This window comes from Haliotis rufescens, unplaced genomic scaffold (assembly GCF_023055435.1).
Source record: "Haliotis rufescens isolate VD_foot unplaced genomic scaffold, xgHalRufe1.0.p SCAF_13, whole genome shotgun sequence".
Classification (NCBI taxonomy): Eukaryota; Metazoa; Mollusca; class Gastropoda; order Lepetellida; family Haliotidae; genus Haliotis; species Haliotis rufescens.
In genome coordinates, this window is record NW_025963813.1 from 14,825,578 (window position 1) to 14,847,571 (window position 21,994).

Here is a 21,994-nt window from a genome sequence, read left to right on the forward strand (position 1 = left end):
TGGCTGGCAGTGTCTTAGATGACTGGGCCGGACACCAGTGAAGTGAGTGAAGAATACCACAACTCCCAAGCAAAGATCCCTATCATCAAGACAAGGAGATACCTGTGTCTTGGCATAAAGTTCATCTTTTTCTGCTGGTTACTCATTCAAGAACTCTTCATCTCAACAGCCTCAAAAATAGCCATGCAACATGCATCAAACACGAGAAAAGCATACTGCTTCAGGTTATGCATCAATCTGCTCACCCATCCCACTTTCCCAAGGCAAGGGAGTTAACTGACTGTAAAAGTCTGGAATTTCTGGGCCTGATCGTAGCAACACCTGTGACTATTATGAGTTATGTCTCTCCTATTGACCAATCAGATTCCACCTCTCATATCACTTGCATTTGCTTCAAACAAAATGGCAGCGCCCAGTCAAGATGATCTGATCGATATTCAAGATTTATATTGTGATAAAACAGGTCTTACTTCGCTAAGTGCATGAAAACATTTGGAAAATATCTGTTGATGCCGTGTTGGTGGTGCACATGCTTTGCAAATCCTGTAATGGACCAAAATCTGCACAACAGCTTACGAACCGAATGTCGATTTTGATTTTGATTGAACTATGCGAAGACTCGTTAGTCCAGCCAAAATATAACTCCATAATACCAGCCCAGTTCGGCAAGAGTGATGCACCCATCCATACTGAGTTCACATTGTGGGCACAATCTACATTTTAATGGAACAGCAAAGCTACACTAAACATGGTAAACACACTTTTCATCATTGATAATGAGATCTTCCTCCGTAATCACTAATATTACACCCATCCAAGTAGTATCTGCACGAAACAGCCATTGTCCATGCAGCCCGGGCATACAATCCACATTTTGACAGAATAGTAAAAGAATGAATATCCATTTTCTGTCAGTGATGGTGATGAGATCTCCATCTTCAACTTCTCGAGATCCAAGTAACACCATCATTGTGACCATGCAATCCCCGTTTTTAAGGAAGTAAATACAGTATACTCACTTTCCGTCAATGATGGTGATTAGATCCCCCTCCTCTATCTCGAGTTTATCCTTCTCCTGGAACTTCTGAGTGGCTCTCATATCATTGGTGCGCACCTGCAAGTAATAAAACTCAGTGATTACATTTTATGTCCTTGGCAACAAAACCAGTGATTGATATAATGAGCAACATCCCACAACATTTCCAAGATACATAAGTCACCGAGTCTGACCCCCAAATCTATTTGCTTGCCTCGTACAACGAGGATAACTCGCTGAGGACCTTTTCTATCCAGAATTATAATTAAAATTCATAATTGGGAGGCAACAATATCACAGAGGTATTCACATACTGTACATGCACATAACAACAACAGAAATCTTTGCCTATTATGAAAGGTAAACAACAAAATTACTCAAATCAGTAAAGTCCTCAAAATACACACAGATTTATACAATTTCCAACAGTTCCAGTAGAACGCCTAAAAATAGTATTAGGGGCCACTAAAAGCATCCAAGTCTATCATTCTCTAAGATAAACAATCACAGACCTACTTATGACAAGTGTTCGTGCTGTTTTTGTTGCCAGTGCATGTAAAACAAAACGTATATATCAGCGTTCCAGTTTACCGATAATTACCAGTTTTTAACCGGTAAGATTAGGCTTTGACTGGTAATTCATTAGACTTCCAGTCCCTGTGGACCAACAAATAAAGTATTTTCTTGTTGTTGAACAAAACACTGGCAATATTCAAATAAGTATGTTGTTAGAACGAAGTCAGCTTATCTTGTGAAGGTGTATCATCAGGGTTCCCTCATGTGTACAAGTATTTGTAGTGAAAGGAATTAACATTTCACTTTGTTTTGAGGTTAATTATATATTTGTAATTGTATATTCTCAATAAAAAGGACAAACTTGTGACTGACTCTTTGTGTGAATGATGTGTAGATCGAACTAAGTTACTTCAGAGATGATGTCAGTGCAATCGAACAAGATGTTGAAAGAATTAAAACCATGTAATTTTCATACGTTTTTTTATTTGTTGAAAGTTGGGACTGACAAAAATTAGGGGGGACTGGTAATTTTTTGATCGCAGTCCACAAACAGTGGCATTTTCAAAAGCCAGGGGGAACACTGATAAAGTTTAGACAAAATCTCTGTGTCAACTGTTTGCTTTCATGGTGAATCGAAGGGGTATCATTTTTCAAACTTAAATTAACCTTAATTGAGATTACAATTATTCATTCACTGTTTGGATTTGTGAGTGACATCTAGCTAAGAACTATTTTTATCAATGGGAGTTTTCAAATTTCGATTCACTTTCGTCAGTACACTTTGATTTGTTTCTTTCATTTATGTGATGTACTGACATAAGTAGACAAAAAGCAATGCATGCAAAACACACATACAAAATATCTCGTGCATATTTAAAAAAAATTTAATGTGTAAAACACCCATGCTCTGCATGAACACAAACACTGATGACAAACCATATTTCTTTCACTTCAGATGATATTGTGACTAACAATACTGTACAGTGAGTCATTGAGTCAGTGAGTCAGTGAGTTTGGTTTTACGCCGCTTTTAGCAATATTCCAGGAATATCACGGCGGTGGACACCAGAAATTGGCTTCACACATTGTACTCATGTCGGGAATCAAACCCGGGTCTTCGGCGTGACGAGTGAACGCTTTAACCACTAGGCTACCCGACCGCCCTAAATACTGTACAGATCTCTCACATAACCTGTTTAGGAAACAAGATTGATCATATGAAATCCTGATTGATTGAAAATGAGAATATATGGTATACAGAGCGTCATCACCTACCTCACACAGGAAGTCCTTGAGTGCCACAAACGTTGGTCTATCGTGAGACTTGTGGGCCCAACACTGCAACATGAGCTGGTAGATGTCGGTTGGGCAACACTTGGGCTTGCTCAGACGCTCTGCTTCCACGTCAATCTTATGAAGAATCTCGAAACAGAAAATGAGTGATGGAGTGATTTAGAGAGTGCATGATCAGTGATAGTGATTGTGTGGTGATCGTGTGAGAGTGAGTGAGTATGGTTTTACGCCGCTTTTAGCAATATTCCAGCAATATCATGGCGGGGGACACCAAAAATGGGCTTCACACATTGTACCCATGTTGGGAATCGAACCCGGGTCTTTGGCGTAACGAGCGAACACTTTAACCACTAGGCTACCCGACCGCCCCTGATCGTGTGAGAGATAGAGTGAGTGAGTGAGTGAGTGAGTGAGTGAGTGAGTGAGTGAGTGAGTGAGGTGAAGTGAAGTGAAAATGCACAGTGATTCAATGGTTGATTCCAATACCACTGAATAGAAATTCTTCCAACAAAGGATGTTTACTTTTTGACAGTAGTGAGTGAGTGAGTGAGTTTGGTTTTACGCTGCTTTTAGCAATATTCCAGCAATATCACGGCGGGGGACACCAGAAATGGGCTTCACACATTGTACCCATGTCGGGATTCGAACCCAGGTCTTTAGCGTGACAAGCGAATGCTTTAACCACTGGGCTACCCGACCGCCCCCTATTTGACAGTAAGATGTACATGCATTTATTGTCATAAGGTGTTTACAGAGTCAAGAGACCAAAAACATTGCAATTAATCAATTATATAAAAAAATACTTCACCCTTTTGTTTGAATTTTGCAGTTACTGTATATCCTTTATTTGCCAATCAAAAATATAATTTAGTCATGTTCATCTTATTTCTGATTGTGTTTTTTGTAATGATTCATCAGTTCCATAAACCAAAAATTGTAAAAAAGTGTAACATAACATATATATGCAAGCAGTACTTTTGCTGGGGACAAAAAGCAATAGAACATTTACAATTTTGATAGGAAATTCTTCTATATCATTATAGAATTTTTCGAAAAACGTTTTAGGACATTTTGGATGACAATCAATCAATGTACTAGAAACTTAACAGATCTGAACCCCTGTGTAAGTAAATTATTGTCAGCATCAAACAGAAGTCACTCCCAGTATGCCCATCAAGTTTTTACCTGGGAGCCATTGTAGCCCAGCCATGGTTCCTGGCCGAACGTGAACATCTCCCACAACGTCACCCCGAACATCCACGTGTCACTGGCGTGGGAAAACTGCCGCGACTTGAGGCTCTCTGGGGCGCACCTGCAACAAATAGACACCAGATCAAATAGTCCTCAGATACTTCAATATTGTTGATGTTGTTGATGGAACCCAACAAAGTCAGTTGTGACAGTCAAAGAAGAGCAGGAGCAGGACTAGTCTGTCTTACAGACCCTGATACAAATATATATCAAATACAGCCCATGCAAGTCTATAATGTTTGGCAAGTCTAGATCACTGTAGTATATATGTAGTACAATATGTTCATTTCAGAGACTAGATGTAGTCTAGAGCAGGACCAGGGCACTTTTTGGACCACTGGAAATGTCAAATTTCAAAGTTCACGAAACCTTATTCCCGAAAGGTATTGCCCATTTTAAAACTTCTCTAAGCCACACAATACGTATTATTCACAATTTCTTATGAAGAGCGATGATAAATTTTGCACTTTGTGTTCGTGCTAAGTTCAGTTTTTTTTGTTGGTCTTCCTCATAACCCAACTTAAAATCGAAAGCAAGACTCAGGTTAATCCCTGAAACAAATATCTTCTCACCATGCAAACGGCACCTTCTTGTGTTCGGACATCACATAGTGATCCTCCTGACTAGGAAGAGCTCGCATCAACCCAAAGTCACCAATCTTTACCTGAAGAAAGAGTGTCCTCATTATTTACAGTCGTCAAGCAGAACAATCAGTACTTGTTATTAATTTGGTCAAATAACAACAAATTACAAAATTTAAAACCCCCCAGCTGCATTGAAGCCTAAATAAAGCCTTACCTAATGAGTTGTCTCCCTTGTTACACTATTCACAGACAGAGGTTCGGAGCCGTTTACATTTCAGAATTTGTTGTTCATATCATCCTTTTTGTCATTACCATCTTTATCACATTATCATTGTTGCTGCTATCATCGTCTTTGTCGTCATTATCTTTGTCATTATCATCTTCATCACATTATCATTGTTGCTGCTATCATCGTCTTTGTCGTCATCATCTTGTCATCATCATTATCAACTTCAACACATTATCATTCTGGCTGCTATCATCGTCTTTGCCGTCATCATCTCATTATCATCATTATCATCTTCATCACATTATGATTGTTGTTGTTATTGTCTTTGACGTCATCTTATCATCATCATCATCTTATCATCATCATCATCACATCACAATGTCATTGTTGTTGCTGTCATCATCTTTGTCGTCATTATCTCATCATCATCATTATCATCTTCATCACATTATCATTGTTGCTGCTATCATCGTCTTTGTCGTCATCATCTTGTCATCATCATTATCAACTTCAACACATTATCATTCTGGCTGCTATCATCGTCTTTGCCGTCATTATCTCATCATCATCATCACATTATCATTGTTGTTGCTATCATCGTCTTTGCCATCACTATCATCATCATCATCATCATCATCACATCATCATAATGGTTACCTTGTCTGGTGTAGATAATAGGACATTCCTACATGCCAGGTCTCGATGTATGAAGCGTTTAGACTCGAGGTAGCTCATGCCAGTAGATATCTGTATTGCGTACTCCACCAGGGTTGAGATCAGTATCTTCTCCTGCAGGGCTCGCAGTCGGTCCAACATGGCACCCAGGGGAGCCAACTCTGTTATCTGAAGTAGGAAAACTGTCCTCTTACCTGGGATGCATCAGGTTTAGCAGAAAAGGCCCACATACCAGTGTGTCCAAAATATTTGTTGATCAAGTTACAGATAAACATTTTCCACATGACATCATCACATTATAAGAGAACAAAATAATTGTGATACATTTATTGGACAACAAATGGGTTGCCCATTTCAAGGGCATTTTAAAAGCACTTATTTGAAGTTTAAGGCCTGTTCAAGACAGTTTAAAATTTAAGGCTTATAAAGATCAGGCTATCAAACTAAGGCCTTTTCAAGTCCACTGCCAAATTAAGGCCAACTGCCAAATTAAGTCCGACACCCAAATTAAGTCTGACTCCCAATTAAGTCATTTTCAATCCTGGTCAAATAGGTTGGGAAGTCCTCTCTCTTTACATACCATCATGAGAGGTGCGGAGAGGACAACACCGTACAGTTTGATCAGATTGGGATGGTTGAGGGTATGCATGGCGTTCACTTCCTTCACAAAGTCTTCGAAGGCTCCAGGTTGTGCAAGGGCATCATTCTTCAAAATTTTAACTGCAACACTTTTCTGAAAATAACGATAAAATATCAAAGATTTGCCTTTCTCATTAATAACCCGTCTCCTTTAATTAACATAACAATTTGTAAATGTAAATTTGTAAATCTAACCATGAAATTTATTTGCAGTCTGTTAAATCATATATTTGAAAACCATAACACAGCCCATTGACAGAGTTGTCTCCCTTCCATCAGTAACCAGAAGTTGCAACCTGAGGTTCTGAAGCAATACAATCGTCATCCTTATTTGTGAAAAAAATACTGGTGAGATGATATTTTTCCAAATTTTCAAGTTTACCTTTGACCCAGCAGGGGTCATCCAGTCCCCTCTCCTGACGACGCCGAATGACCCATTGCCTAGTTTTTCATACATGTTGAGATTTTTCTGGTCTATGAGGCATGTTAGTGCCTGTTCAGTCACCCTGGAGCCAGGACTCTGCTTCTTCATTGATCCCTTCTCGTTCGTCTTCCCACTCGGTAATATCTGAAATACAAGGAAAACAATGCTAGTACACACTGACAGGGGACATATCAGGGAATTAGCTTCTAGTAAAGCAATCACCTTTCACCTGGTTGGATTCCAAACAAGGTTCCAGGTCACCAATATTCCAGCTCTATGACAGCAGCCTGTAGTGAGTGAGTCAGTGAGTATGGTTTTACGCCGCTTTTAGCAATATTCGAGCAATATCACAGCGGGGGGACACCAGAAATGGGCTTCACACATTGTACCCATGTCAGAATTCGAACCTGGGTCCTCGGCATGACGAGCGAACGCTTTCACCACTAGGCTACCCGACCTCCCCCAGCAGGCTGCAAATAATCAAGTCTGGACAGGACAATCCAGGGATTGATATTGTGACCTGCGATCCTTGCCGTCAGAGTTACGATGATATGCAATCAACCTAGTCACCGAGTCTGACCATCCGTTCCATTTGGTGACCTCTTACGACCAGCACAGGGTGCTGGGGACCGATCCCAGGGGGCGTAAATTCTCTAGTAGGCCCCTTTCATCACAATGTATAACTGTTGAAACACCACCACCCTCACCCCTACCCGATACTGACATAAAAGAAATTAATTTAATTTAAATTGTCTTGAGGAGTCAATTGCCATGACTACCTTGTCCAGGATTCCTCCCCCTTTTTTGCGAAAGGACTTTTTTCTTTTGACAGCATCCAGCAGACGTCTGATGGCGGGTTTCCCCATCCCGATCTTCTCCAGGTCTTCCCCCTTCACATAGTCGAAGTGCACCAGTCTGCAACACATTCATACCAACATATTTTATTGTGTAATATCTAGGCATATTCACTGGCATATTGGGTGAATCGAACCGTATCCATTCAAGAATTGAATTCGTTATTCGTGACCACTAGAATTGAATATTCATGAATATGCAATCATGTGCATTTACCCTGTACCTAAAAATACAAAAGAACAACATATTATATGCATAGATTTCTTCACAGACGACACTATCATAATATTTAATTTGATAGTATTGTTGTCACTGGTCATTGTCGCATTTGAGCAGATACTAGTACCTGGATAGGTGAAGTATATCAATGTTTAATATATTAATAATTAACAAACCATGTCAAATAATACATCAACTGCCGACTTGTTATTGTATTCGTGAAAAAATATTTATATCTGTTACCCTATATTCGTGATACGAATCATATTCGCTTCATAGTGTATTCGGGGGGCATGGGTGGCCCAGTCGTCCCACATTAAGCTGACAAGCCGCGATATAACTGGAATACTGTTAAAAGCGGCGTTAAACCAAACTCACTCACTTGCTCACTCATAGTGTATTCGTGCAGCCCTAGTAATATCACAAACAAGGCCTTCTCCAAGAGAACACACTGACACAACCTGTGATAGTCTACAATCTCACTGCTCCCATCTTCCCGAGGCAAGTGAGTTAACTGACTATAAAAGTCCAGTTTCCACCCTTGCCGAACTAGGCTGGTATTATGGAGTTACATTTTGGCTGGACTAACGAGTCTATGCATAGTCAAATCAAAATCGTGCACCGAAATAGAAATCCAGTTCGTAGAGTGTCATGCAGATTTTGGTCGACTGCAGGATTTGCAAAGCATGCGCACAACTAACTCGTTGTCAACAGATATTTTCTATATCTTTTCCTGTTTTTAATCAAGGTGCTCACGTGATTTGATGCACTTCGCGATGTAAAACTCGTTTTATCACAATATAGATCTTGATTATCGATCAGATTGTCTTGACTGAGCGCCACCGTTTTGTTTGAAGCAAATGAAAGTGATACTAGAGGTTGAATCTGATTGGTCAATAGGAGAGGCATAGAAAGGACATAACTCGTAACAGCCACTGGTGGCGCTACGATCGAGCCCAGGAATTCCAGCCTAGTTCGGCAAGGGTGGAAACTGGACTTTTAAAGTCAGTTAACTCTCTTGCCTCGGAAAGATGCACTGCTCCATGTCTGCCTGTGATGTCACAATACAATATGCTGGCCAGACATCCCGATTCCTTCATATTACTACAATTGGCATGACAGATTAACTGTAGTAATATGAAAGAATCAAGTGGTCGTTAACTTCTTTTGCAGTATTATAATACATATAGGAGTAGAGACCAACATGCTGAAGTGATTGTACGAGATCATTACACTAGTCAAGAATGGAGAGCGAGGTTCGACAACCTGCTGTGTCACACCAAAAGACGTTAAAAGATGGTACTTGTTTGAGTGTTGGGTTTTATGCTCATGGAAATGTTTGAGTTAGCTGTGAACAATCCAAACTGACTTAAAGACCTATATATAACAGCAAGGTTAGCACGAGGACATCCTTACAGCTATTATAAGTAAACAGATACTAAGAGTAATGTTGAGTTAGAATAGTGTTGACTATGTCAAGCCTAGACATAGTGTAGACTTATCATAGCTTAAGACTGTAGCAAAGATTTTGGGTTGAATGGATTGAGGGTAAAGTAGATTTAGTGTTGCATGGATTGAGGGTAGAGTAGATTTAGTGTTGCATGGATTGAGGGTAGAGTAGATTTAGTGTTGCATGGATTGAGGGTAAAGTAAAATTAGTGTTGCATGGATTGAGGGTAGAGTAGATTTAGTGTTGCATGGATTGAGGGTAGAGTAGATTTAGTGTTGCATGGATTGAGGGTAGAGTAGATTTAGTGTTGCATGGATTTTGGGGAGAGTAGATTTAATTTTGCATGGATTTAGTGAAGAGTAGACTAGTGCTGCATGGATTGAGGGTAGAGTATATTTAGTGTTGTATGGATTGAGGGTAGAGTAGATTTAGTGTTGCATGGATTGAGGGTAGAGTAGATTTAGTGTTGCATGGATTGAGGGTAGAGTAGATTTAGTGTGGCATGGATTGAGGGTAGAGTAGATTTAGTGTGGCATGGATTGAGGGTAGAGTAGATTTAGTGTTGAAAGGATTGAGGGTAGAGTAGATTTAGTGATGCATGGATTGAGGGTAGCGTAGACTAGTGTTGCATGGATTGAGGGTAGAGTAGATTTAGTGTTGCATGGATTGAGGGTAGAGTAGATTTAGTGTTGAAAGGATTGAGGGTAGAGTAGATTTAGTGATGCATGGATTGAGGGTAGCGTAGACTAGTGTTGCATGGATTGAGGGTAGAGTAGATTTAGTGTTGCATGGATTGAGGGAAGAGTAGACTAGTGTTGCATGGATTGAGGGTAGAGTAGATTTAGTGTTGCATGGATTGAGGGTAAAGTAGATTTAGTGTTGCGTGGATTGAGGGTAGAGTAGATTTTGTGTTGCATGGATTGAGGGTAGAGTAGATTTAGTGTTGCATGGATTGAGGGTAGAGTAGATTTAGTGTTGAAAGGATTGAGGGTAGAGTAGATTTAGTGTTGCATGGATTAAGGGTAGAGTATATTTAGTGTTGCATGGATTAAGGGTAGAGTAGACTAGTGTTGCATGGATTGAGGGTAAAGTAGATTTAGTGTTGCATGGATTGAGGGTAGAGTAGATTTTGTGTTGCATGGATTGAGGGTAGAGTAGATTTAGTGTTGCATGGATTGAGGGTAGAGTAGATTTAGTGTTGAAAGGATTGAGGGTACAGTAGATTTAGTGTTGCATGGATTAAGGGTAGAGTATATTTAGTGTTGCATGGATTAAGGGTAGAGTATATTTAGTGTTGCATGGATTAAGGGTAGAGTAGATTTAGTGTTGCATGGATTGAGGGTAGAATAGACTAGTGTTGCATGGATTGAGGGTAGAGTAGATTGAGTGTTGCATGGATTGAGGGTAGAGTAAATTGAGTGTTGCATGGATTAAGGGTAGAGTAGATTGAGTGTTGCATGGATTGAGGGAAGAGTAGACTAGTGTTGCATGGATTGAGGGTAGAGTAGACTAGTGTTGCATGGATTGAGGGTAGAGTAGACTAGTGTTGCATGGATTGAGGGTAGCGTAAATTAAGTGTTGCATGGATTTAGTGTAGAGTAGACTTCGTGTTGCATGGATTTGGTGTAGATTTAGTCTAAAACAGATTTTCTGCAGCAAAGACCTGGTGTTACAACTGTTGATTATTAAATTCATTTGGAGTCAAAATGAAGAGTTCTTTTCTCTCCAGGCGAAACATCAAATCTACATAATACAAATGAGATGAGAATTTAGATAACACAACTGAGATTACCAAGGTGGCCTTTAGGCCCCGGGAGAAGACAGCCACGCATCTCAGCTGGCCTAAGACGCTTGTAGTCAACTTCCTGATGACGACCATGTTGACAGGCGTCTGGGACATCTCACATCTCCTACCTGCATACCTGCATTACTGGACTATATGCATATTTGTCCCATGTCCAAAGCCTATTGTTCATAAAACTACAACATTTCTTTGGATTATATGCATAAAGCTGTGACTGAATTAAACAAAATTTGTCAACTGCATGTACAATTAAACATTGCTGCTTTGTGATTGTGTTGCAGATACTGTGAACCCTGACTTACTGGGTATTTCATAGGTCACATAGAGTCTCTCACGAGGTGAGGTGAGGTGAAATTGGGTTTAACCTCGCGTCCAAGATTATTGCACTTATATAGCGACGTGCATGCACGTGTGTGTGTGTGTGTGTGTGTGTGTGTGTGTGTGTGTGTGTGTGTGTGGCTGCTTGTACTAGTCCGACTGATGCCGATTTTTAGTGCTAGTTCACTGAGATACCATGCTGCAGTTTAACATGAATACCCCACTCAGACACAGTATACTGACTCCGAGTCGACCAGTCCTTGTTTTAGCCCCTTAATGCTGAGCGCCAAGCAGGGTAACAACAAGTACAATCTTTTAACGTCTTTTGGTATGACGCGGCCGGGGATCGAACCCCGGACCTTCTGCTCTCCGGGCGGACGCTCTACCACTAGGCCACGGAGGCGGTGATTCTCTTAAGAAGATTTGAAACATTCATGTTCTCACAACATCAAATAGCCTGTAACAAAGACTTTGAGATTCTCTAACATGAGTTATTCAATTTGGTCTTCCTTTTTTAGCATTGCCATTTAACTTTGCTTTTCACAACATATTTTTTTAGGACATCCAGCATGCACACAGTTTACAAAATATTTTATTTGGTGTAACCTGAAGAAAAATATATTTCATGCCAATTTTGTATTAACTGAACAATTTCTATTTTTCCAAAAACATTTTAAAAGATCCCATATACCGGTATATCTCTCTCCCTTTCAAGTTGTTGACTTATCAAATCAATTAATATAAGAAGGACTTAAGTTGCATCCTTGACAGACTCCAAGAAGAATTAGGTCTTATTTCATGAATGTCAAAGACATTTCTGTTTACCGTATTCGACGTAATAAGCGCCCCGCTCTAATAAGTGCCCACAGCGATATTTGCTAATATATTGGCTAAGTGAACAATCCCAATTAGCACTCCTTCCGATTGATCAATGTACACAAGACTTATTTATTCGCGTTTAATATACGCGCTCGTGTGTTATATGCTTTTTTAATTATGGGGAATTAAATTCTGGAACAATGCATCTGTCGCATATAAACATTTCAGTGTGTCAGCATAAACCACGAAATTTATCTTTCCACCAAAATAATATTCTAATAACAGCCCCCTATTTCTAATTGAGAGCGCCCTGGGCGCTTATTACGTCAAATACGGTAATTGTTTTACAGCTGGCCCTGGCAAAAGTAAAACAAAAATAAAACTTAAAATACTGTATTTGATCATCACTGATTACTGTGTTTGATTATCAATGATTAAACAAATTATCATTCACACATCCTCCTGAGGCAAGGGGGTCAGCTGACTGTCAAAGTCCAGTTTCAACCCTTGCCGAACTTGGCTGGAATTTCTGAGTTATATTTTGGCTGGCTTAACACGTCTATACATTACAAGTCCAATCCAAATTGTAACAAAATCGACCTACGGTTGGCGAATAACATGCCGACCGCGGTGCAGATTTTAGACAATTGCAGGATTTGCAAAGCACACGTACTTCAAACTAGGTGTCGACATATTTTCCAAATCTTTTCATGATGTTTAATTAACATGCTCAAATGATTTGATGCACTTCGCGAGGCAAGGCCATCTTATTACAATATAGATCTTGATTATCAATCAGATCATCTTGACTGGGCGCTCAGCCATCTTGTTCGAGGTAAATGTAAGTGATATGAGAGGAGCAATCTGATTGGTCAGTAGGAGGGATATTACTCATATAGCCACTGGCGGCGACATAATCAAGCCACGACATTCCAGCCTATTTCAGCAAGGGAGGTAACTGAACTTTTATAGTCAGCTACCTCAGGAAGACGTCAATCACATGGTATTGAGAGGTTTCTTTGGATGTTCAAATATATTTTTGCTCCCTTTGGTCCAATCTATTAGTATTTTTACACACACACATACAAAAGAAAAATTCTGCTAAAATGATGTTTCGGTAACTTCTAATTTGAAACCATTTGAGTTCTGCCCTAAGTGTTTAACATTTCTGAAAACACACAACGGTGATATATATACATATACATATATATCTAATAAACAAAAGACGAGACCCCTTTTCTATGCATTATTTACTACAGTTGAGTTTATGTATGTGTGCTGTCTAAATAAATACATTTGGTAATTTAGCAGAATGTAACTCAAAATTAATTGTGTTATGGGGATTTAGTTTGTGTATTTTACACCAATAACATTCACAGCTTATCTGGAGCTCTGTGTTATGGTGATTTAGTTTGTGTATTTTACACCAATAACATACACAGCTTATCTGGAGCTCTGTGAACTTTTTTAATATGAAGGGATGAGAATGGATATTTTCCTTTTCAGCTGAAACTTCTTTTCAGTGGAGCGTGGTCAATAATTTGGGTATGTATGTATGTATGTGTGTGCGTGGACGCGTGGACGCACGCACGCACGCACGCACGCACGCACGCACTCGGGGAGCGGGGGCGGCGCAACGCGGTGGGGGGAGTTAAGGGGGAGCGCACTTTTTAACTTAGGACTTTCGAAGTCAGTTGCCCTGTATCCTGGCATACTGGTGCGCTCCTCACTGAAACCGCCCACGGCCGTGCTCCGCGCCTGCATCACGAGGTATGTATTTATGTATATGTGTCTATGGATGTATGTATATGTGCGGTGTATGTTAAGTATGAGAACGCGCCTCCGTGTGGCTGAAAAGTAGCTTCACGTAGTTATGTGTCCGTGTGTTACATTTTTTATTCTGTTTCAATTGAATAGTTTTATGATTGATACGTTTTATAGTGTCTCGTAGGTCATATTTGGCCGGATGGTATATTTTACTGTTTTGTATATATCTTATCACGAAGTGTATATAACATGTGACACTTTAATAAACAATATTCTCTCTTCTCTCTCTGTGTGTGTGTTATGGTGATTTAGCTTGTGTATTTTACACCAATAACATACACAGCTTATCTGGAGCTCTGTGTTATGGGGATTTAGTTTGTGTATTTTACACCAATAACATACACAGCTTATCTGGAGCTCTGTGTTATGGTGATTTAGTTTGTGTATTTTACGCAGATAACATACACAGCTTATCTGGAGCTCGGTGAACTTTTTTCATATAAAGGGATGAGAATGGATATTTTCCTTTTCAGCTGAAACTTCTTTTCAGTGGAGCGTGGTCCATAATTTGGGAATGTTTATAGGGGTTTCATCAGAATAAAACAAATTTGTGGTCACTTAAATTTGCTGATCCGCGGAAGATTCTCATCCCCTAAGTGCGGTGACAAACGTTGCCTAACTTGCAGCAATATAATTGAAGGCTGTTCAGTCCAAATTACAAAGGACACTAAATTTACTGTAAAACAAAATATGACTTGTGATACTAGAAATGTTATTTACTTGATTGTTTGTAGTGGATGCAATGAAAAGTATATCGGAAAGACAGAACTTAAATTAAAAAGAAGAATGAATCTTCACCGTTCACAAATAAAGCAGCCACACAACCGCATGTTTCCACTCAGTGAACATTTAGATGCATGTGGAAACGGCAACTTTTTAGTTTTCCCGCTATATAAGCTAAATTTTGATCATGAACCTACATTGTTTCAAAAGAGCAACATTTCATTCATAAATACGCGCCTAAGTTAAATGTAAAGGCGTAAGTTATTTGTCCATTGTCACCTTGGTATTGTGACGTCATAGTTCTCCTAAATGTTATGACGTCACGTAACTATATGTTGCTACTTCATGTCCGTTATTCAGTTATGGCCTGATGAGACTCATACGTTGTACGAGTTGAAAGCGCTAGCCAATTAAAACTGTGTTCAATCTTACTCCACTTATTTAATTATTACTATATATATATATGTGACAAAATAATCATCATGCCATCAACTTCCTCAAGGAGTTCAGTCATCTTCCGTGATGGCGACATGGCGCCAGATTATCAATGAGTTGGAGCACCCACACGTGCCACAACTGTTTGCTGACCTGCCTGGGGGTCAACAACATCCTAATCTCTGTGACCTCTGACCTGACCCCATGTGACTCCATGACATGAAACCTATACTTCCTGTTGGTAGGAGCGCATTAGGAGGGGGAGTGTTAAGATGTAAGTGTTCTGAGTGAATGGAGGTGTTATGGCACAAAACATCTGGAGGACAATTTAGGGAACAACCAATATTCTGAGTTGGGGGGCTGAGTGGGCAAGCGGTCAAAAGCGGCTGTGACGTGCTGAGATTGTATCCTGGTAGTGACCGGGTTGTTATTCAGCCTTGGAACCAACAATGTTTACAGGACCTTACAGGGGTGTCACTACCCCTTATGTACAGTACATACAACTTATGCACTTCAATCTGAACCCACTCGTCTGATGGAGTGAGTGGGTGTGTATGGTTTTACGCCGCTTTTAGCAATATTCCAGCAATATCACGGCGGGGGACACCAGAAATGGGCTTCACACATTGTACCCATGTCGGGAATCAAACCCGGGTCTTCGGCGGGACAGGCGAACGCTTTAACCACTAGGCTACCCGACCTCCCCTCTCCTGATGGAAGATGACACACGAAACACGAGTGTCAAAACAAGTGGTGTCACACTTGACAAGTGACTAAGTTCAAAAGTGCCTCTGTTCAACCAGCAGGAAATGGGTGCCCGATATGTGAGGTGGATGTAAAAATCCTCTAGCGCCCGGAGGCAGCTGGGGTTGTGTACTCCCCAGGGAGTTGAGAATGATGCAAACAGATACACTGGTCGTGGAACATATAAAACCACATTTGAGCAATCATACCAGTACCTGTGCTATATAAATGTAGAATATAATAATAATAATAATGGAAAAATCCAGACAGTACTTGAAAGGATTTCATTCAGGATTTGGATATGTTGGATGTCCTAGAATATCTGTTGGAAATTTTGTTCGTGGTTTTGCTCAGAAAAATAATATCTTGGAGCAGTTTTGGTCAGACCGAAAGAGTATAATGTTACTAACAAAATTATTATGACCTTGAATCAAAACAAAAGTTGGGTGGTGGTATTTGCATCTAGTTTACAAAACTTTAACATATATGCTGTTGTTCTTGCAGTTGATTTTGATCAAGGAATTCATAGCGAAATTATGTTTCAATTATAAACATTGGTTTAAGTTTGACAAATCACTCGAACCAGCAGATTCCGGAAGCAGAATCATGAGATGCATACCTGTGTAATGGTCCTATATTTATATTATTTGACTTGCAGTGAGTACCCAAAAGTCACACTGGCCAGATGGTGATACGGCCTAATCCTATAATCTCTTGTTACTATATCATAAATCAAACAGGGTACAGTGGGGGTAGACCATGATCAGACCATCTGGCAGTCCCAGTTGGACAGACCCGTGAAGATCTGGGGTAGAATAGGTCTTCAGCAACCTATGCTTGCCATAGAAGGCGACTGTGCTTGTCATAAGAGGCGACTAATGGGATCCGGTGGTCAGGCTCGCTGACTTGGTTGATGCATGTCATCGATCCCAATTGTGCTCATGATATTAATCACTGGATTGTCCGTTCCAGACTCGATTATTTACAGACTGCCGTCATATAGCTGGAATATTGCTGAGCGCGGCGTTAAGCAACAAACCAACCAACCAACCAACCAACCAACCCAGTTGGACAAGGTACGAAAAGAGACTTTTTGACCCACAGGATCTACATAATTTAAGAAATCTGCAAACATGTTAGAAACATCTTCCCGAGTCATTGTCTGAGGGAGTTAACTGACTACAAAAGTCCAGTTTCCACCATTGCGGAACTAGGCTGTAACTATGGTTATATTTTGGCTGGACTAACGAGTCCATGCATAGTCCAATCAAAATCGCGTAACAAATTCGTCATCTGGTTCATTATTTAATCAGTCATGCAGATTTAGGTAGATTTCAGGATTTGCAAAGCATTTGTACCGTCAACTGGGTATCGACAGATATTCTTTTCATGTTTTAACTCAAGGTGGTCAAGTAATTTGATGCACTTCGTGAGGTGAGACCCATTTGATAATATGAGAGGTGGAATCTGACTCAGGTCAATGGGAAGGTCATAAAAGGGACATAACTCAAAATAACCACTGGTGGCGCAAGGATCAAGCCACAAAATTCTGGGCTAGTTTGCAAAGGTGGACTTTTAAGTCAGTTAACTCCCTTGCCTCGGTAAGATGTTTAGAAATTGTTAAGGAAGTTATCAGAAAGACAGCTAGACTTTGTCCATTTCAGCACATTCATGTCTTGGACTCTTATTAACATTAAATGTGTACATTAAAGTCTACAGTGTGTCAAAAAGGCTGTTTATGGGGTTTCCAGAAGTGTTTTTTCTGATATTTGACCCCAGCTGATTCTTACTGATGTAGAATAAAGACAGTAGAAACATAAAGCAACTACCGTATACCACATAATAAGCGCCCAGGATGCTCTCAAAATTAGAAATAGGGGGCTCTTATTAGAATATATTTTGGTGAAAAAAAAACAGTTGAAAGATCGTTAATTTCGTGGTTTATGCTGACAGCCTGAAATGTTTATATACGACAGATATATTGTTCCAGAATTTAATAATTAAGGGTGCATATAACACTCGAGTGCCTATTATACACGAATACATTTAAGTCTTGTGTACAATGATCAATCGGGAGGGGTGCTAATTCACTTGCCAATATATTAGCAAATATCGCCGTGGGCGCTTATTAGAGCGGGGCGCTTATTACGTCGAATATGGTATTCATTTTGGGGTTGGGACCTGCTTACCTATCTCTGCCATACATGAATTTCATCATGTCAGAAGTTCCGTAAGTTCAAATTAGACATTTCCAGTGGCCTTATCCTACCTCGTCAAGTCATTCATCATTCATGTTTATGTGCTTTTAACTCAATTGTGTTTTGTAGATCAATTTAGCAGTTACTGATAATGCTCATTATACAGAGACAATGTCTAATTATGCCCAAATCTAACGCCCATTTCCAGAGACAGTGTCTCTAATTACTCCCAAATCTGGACTAAAAATAGACTCCAGATAATGGAGTAAGGTGAGGCGAAATGGCGAATTGTGTGCGTGCGTGCAATGCATGCGAGCTTATCATAAGTCCAGACTAATGCCAGTTTATAGTGCCAGCCGTCTGAGATACTATGCCGCATTATAACACGGACACTATATGATACTCCCTTCCCTACAGCCTCAAAAGTGCACCTAGCATCACTGTGCTTAAGTCTGGACTCAAAACATACCTTTATAAACGCTACAAGTGAATGTGTATATTTTTACTATCTAACTGTCCCCTCTCTGTCATATATATAATTATGTACATAGGCTGAATTTGTGCATTGAGCATGTTCTTCAGTGATGTGGATTTTGCGCTACACAAATAGCCTTCTTCTTCATCTTCTTCGTCTTCTTCTTATCACTCAGACACACTATACTGACTCAGATTTCAGATTACGAGAACAGTCCGCAACAAGAAACACATTACAAACTTCCATTGTGGTTTCTGTTCCTACAGTCAGATCTGCCATGCTGACCTACTCCAGGTCAAGCCAGGTCACTTCCTGGTCAATGCTGACCCCTGGGCAGGCCACCAGGTGTATATACTGACGGACACCTGATAACCAGTGGGCAGGTGAGACAGGTCACTCAGTGGTCGGCACTGTCCTTCACAACAAACACCGCCTGATACCAATCAATGCTTGCCTTCGATATCAACCTCCCTGATGACCAAGGTGAACAAAGGCTGACTATATCTACTGAATCTCTCGATTGTTAATAGAAATACAAACTAGAATCAATAATACAACCTTGATGATGAATTGTTTAATAGACATTACTTACAGTGTTAGAAATTGGCACTTGACCTATAGTCCTTGCCAAATTGCCCAATAGTTAAGGTATCATAAGGACAAGTAGAAATTTGCCATTTTTAAGGGTTTTGCTGTATTATATAATTGTTATCATTATTAGGACTAGTGAACTGAAACTGTAAGATTCTACTGCTGACTTAGAAGTTGACGGACGACAATTCATTAAAGTAGACACAATTTAGACACAACTTCTAGATTTACTGTAAAAAACGACATTTCGGTACATATCCTTAAACCAATGTTCAGCCTTGAGTGAGTGAGTATGGTTTTACGCCGCTTTTAGCAATATTCCAGCAATATCACGGCGGGGGACACCAGAAATGGGCTTCACACAATGTACCCATGTCGGGAATCGAACCCGGGTCTTCGGCGTGACGAGCGAACGCTTTAACCACTAGGCTAACCCACAGGCCCCAGTGTTAATTTATTACCACACTAAGCCTATGATATTATGATGGATGTTCAGCCTTGCTTGACAACAGTATAAGGATTTACACCGAAACGTCAGTTAATAACTTAAATGGGGTGACTTTGATGGCATCTTCATAATATCTACATCTAAACGTCGCTAAATGCAATAAACCAGAAGTTGGAATCCACAAACTTGTATGTTTTCTAATATCAGTGATTATCTTTGTTTATAAAAAAAAACATTACAAGGGAAAATGTTTTTCCATTTTTTACTTGTTCCATATTTAAAATGACTGGTCTGGATGTTGTGATTGTAATTTTTATCTTTCATGATTATTACCTCACAGGAAACTGTTGGCACAGATTGTTTTTGTCATTGAGCGTCAACTCTTATGAACAGCCAATCTCAATGATCATGAAGACATTATTCCTGTCTGTTCGCTGCATTATTTCTCAGGTTATTTAAGTACTATATAATTTGAATCTGGTTAATTTGAAATATGTCACAATACCCACTTTATTTGTTTTTTTACACTGATCAGAACAGGGAGTGGACACGGTACAGCTTTAGGGTGCATGTTATATTCCAGGTATCATCTTCCTGAGGCAGGGGAGTTAACTGACTATAAAAGTTCAGTTTCCACCCTTGCCGAACTTGGCTTGAATATCTGGGCTCGATCGTAGCGCCACCAGTGGTTATCATGTTATTACAAGTTATGTCCTTTCTGTGTCCCTCCTATTGACCAATCAGATTCCACCCAGCATATCACATGCATTTGCTTTAAACAAAATTGCGGGGCCCAGTCAAGACAATCTAATCGATAATCAAAATCGTTTTTTTGTAATATATAGGGTCTTATTTCACAAAGTGCGTCCAATCACGTGAGCACCTTGATTAAAAACATGAAAACATTTGGAAAATATCTGTTGATGCTGAGTTGGAGGTATAAAGGCTTTGCAAATCCTACAATCGACCGAAATCTGCACGGCAGTTTACAAACTGGATGTTGATTTCATTACGAGATTTTAATTTGACTATGCATAGACTTGTTAGTCCAGCCAAAATATAACTCCATAATTGCAGCCTAGTTCGGCAAAGGTGGACACTGGGCTTTAACAGTCAGTTAACTCCCTTGCCTGGGGAAGATGTCCAGGTATATGATGGTAGCCTGTAAATAATCCATCTGACAAACCTAGAAACATAATCGGGGCGAACTGGGATTCAAACCCACAATCATAGGTTTCTGGCGTGCCCAAGGTATGCAACTCTGCGCAGCGAATTGCGGCGCCTTAGACGAGTGGGCCATCCGTGCCCCCTGGGACCTATTCTAACCCAGACTCCCCAGGGCAGCTCTGGACATTGTACAATGGTAATTTTCAACAACAAATTGAGACTACATGTGTCACTGGTGGGATGGACATGATTGTACAAGCTGAATGGGTTGGCACACCATGAAACTGAAGGTCAAAGGGGGTACACAAATGTTCAGCTCATAAAATCCTGTACACCCTGCTTGTGAAACATGCATCAAACTCATCATTGTGTGTTCACAGGCGTGACAATGGATCTATCTTGTGACTACCATCAAAACTTTCAGCATGGAAACACGATTGATTGTGACATAAGCAAGTCGATGTCAAATCAAACATGATGACATCATGATATCCAAACAGTTCTGCCAACTGACTTTTTACAAGACAGCGACTGGACAGCTAGATTCTGGATCGAAGACTGGTAACTTGTCACTGACCTGGTGACCTGGAGGTCATCGCGGAGTTTTGTGTAGAACTGCTCCAGCTGGACTTCCTGTAGCAGCTCGTACAGCCACTCCTGGCCATCCTCCTCCCCCGACACGTCACTCATCCTGCAACACAAAATGTTTTTTGAAATTGTACTTCAGAGTATGAAAAATTATAACTATTAGCATGCGATAAATCATGCTGTACTTCTTACGATAACCATAGTCGCCTTTTACGGCAAGCATAGGTCTTCAGCTACCCACGCTTGCTGAAAAAGGCGACTATGCTTGTCATAAGCGGCGACAAACGGGATCGGGTGATCAGGCTCGCTGACTTGGTTGATGCATGTCATTGTATCCCATTTGCATGGATCGATCCCAATGGTGTCAATCACTGACTCGATTATTTACAGACCACTGACATACAGCTGGTATATTGCTGATTTTGGCGTTAAACTTATCATAAGTTGACATGTGAATCTGAACGATTCAAACAGATGCACAATGGCAAGACTGAGTGTCATCGGTGAGGCATAGCAGCCTCATGGTAGCAAAAGCACATGATGACCTGAGCAGCGGATCGGCTGTGTTGTAGAGCTTGCCAAGTCAAACCTAACAAAATCTACTCCTTATTTATCATGCAACTGCGTAAGGAGTACTGATTATGGTGGTGTTAAACAACAAACAAGCAATTGCAATGCATTTCAAA

At 40.2% G+C, this 21,994-nt stretch overlaps 1 protein-coding gene across 2 annotated transcripts in view; it reads right to left on the bottom strand.

Annotated features, from left to right (window-relative positions):
- Positions 1–21,994, bottom strand: part of LOC124111214 (activated CDC42 kinase 1-like) — a 104,945-nt gene that overhangs the window by 29,913 nt on the left and 53,038 nt on the right. For both annotated transcript variants that reach the window (XM_046470855.2, XM_046470854.2), the window contains exons 2-10: positions 21,298–21,411; positions 7,427–7,562; positions 6,606–6,791; positions 6,165–6,317; positions 5,567–5,752; positions 4,669–4,760; positions 4,031–4,157; positions 2,828–2,974; positions 1,020–1,114 (exon numbers count right to left, since the gene is read on the bottom strand). In XM_046470855.2, coding sequence (XP_046326811.1) covers positions 1,020–1,114; positions 2,828–2,974; positions 4,031–4,157; positions 4,669–4,760; positions 5,567–5,752; positions 6,165–6,317; positions 6,606–6,791; positions 7,427–7,562; positions 21,298–21,410 — 1,235 coding nt within the window. In that variant the 5' untranslated portion in view covers position 21,411. The remainder of the gene's footprint in view (positions 1–1,019; positions 1,115–2,827; positions 2,975–4,030; positions 4,158–4,668; positions 4,761–5,566; positions 5,753–6,164; positions 6,318–6,605; positions 6,792–7,426; positions 7,563–21,297; positions 21,412–21,994) is intronic.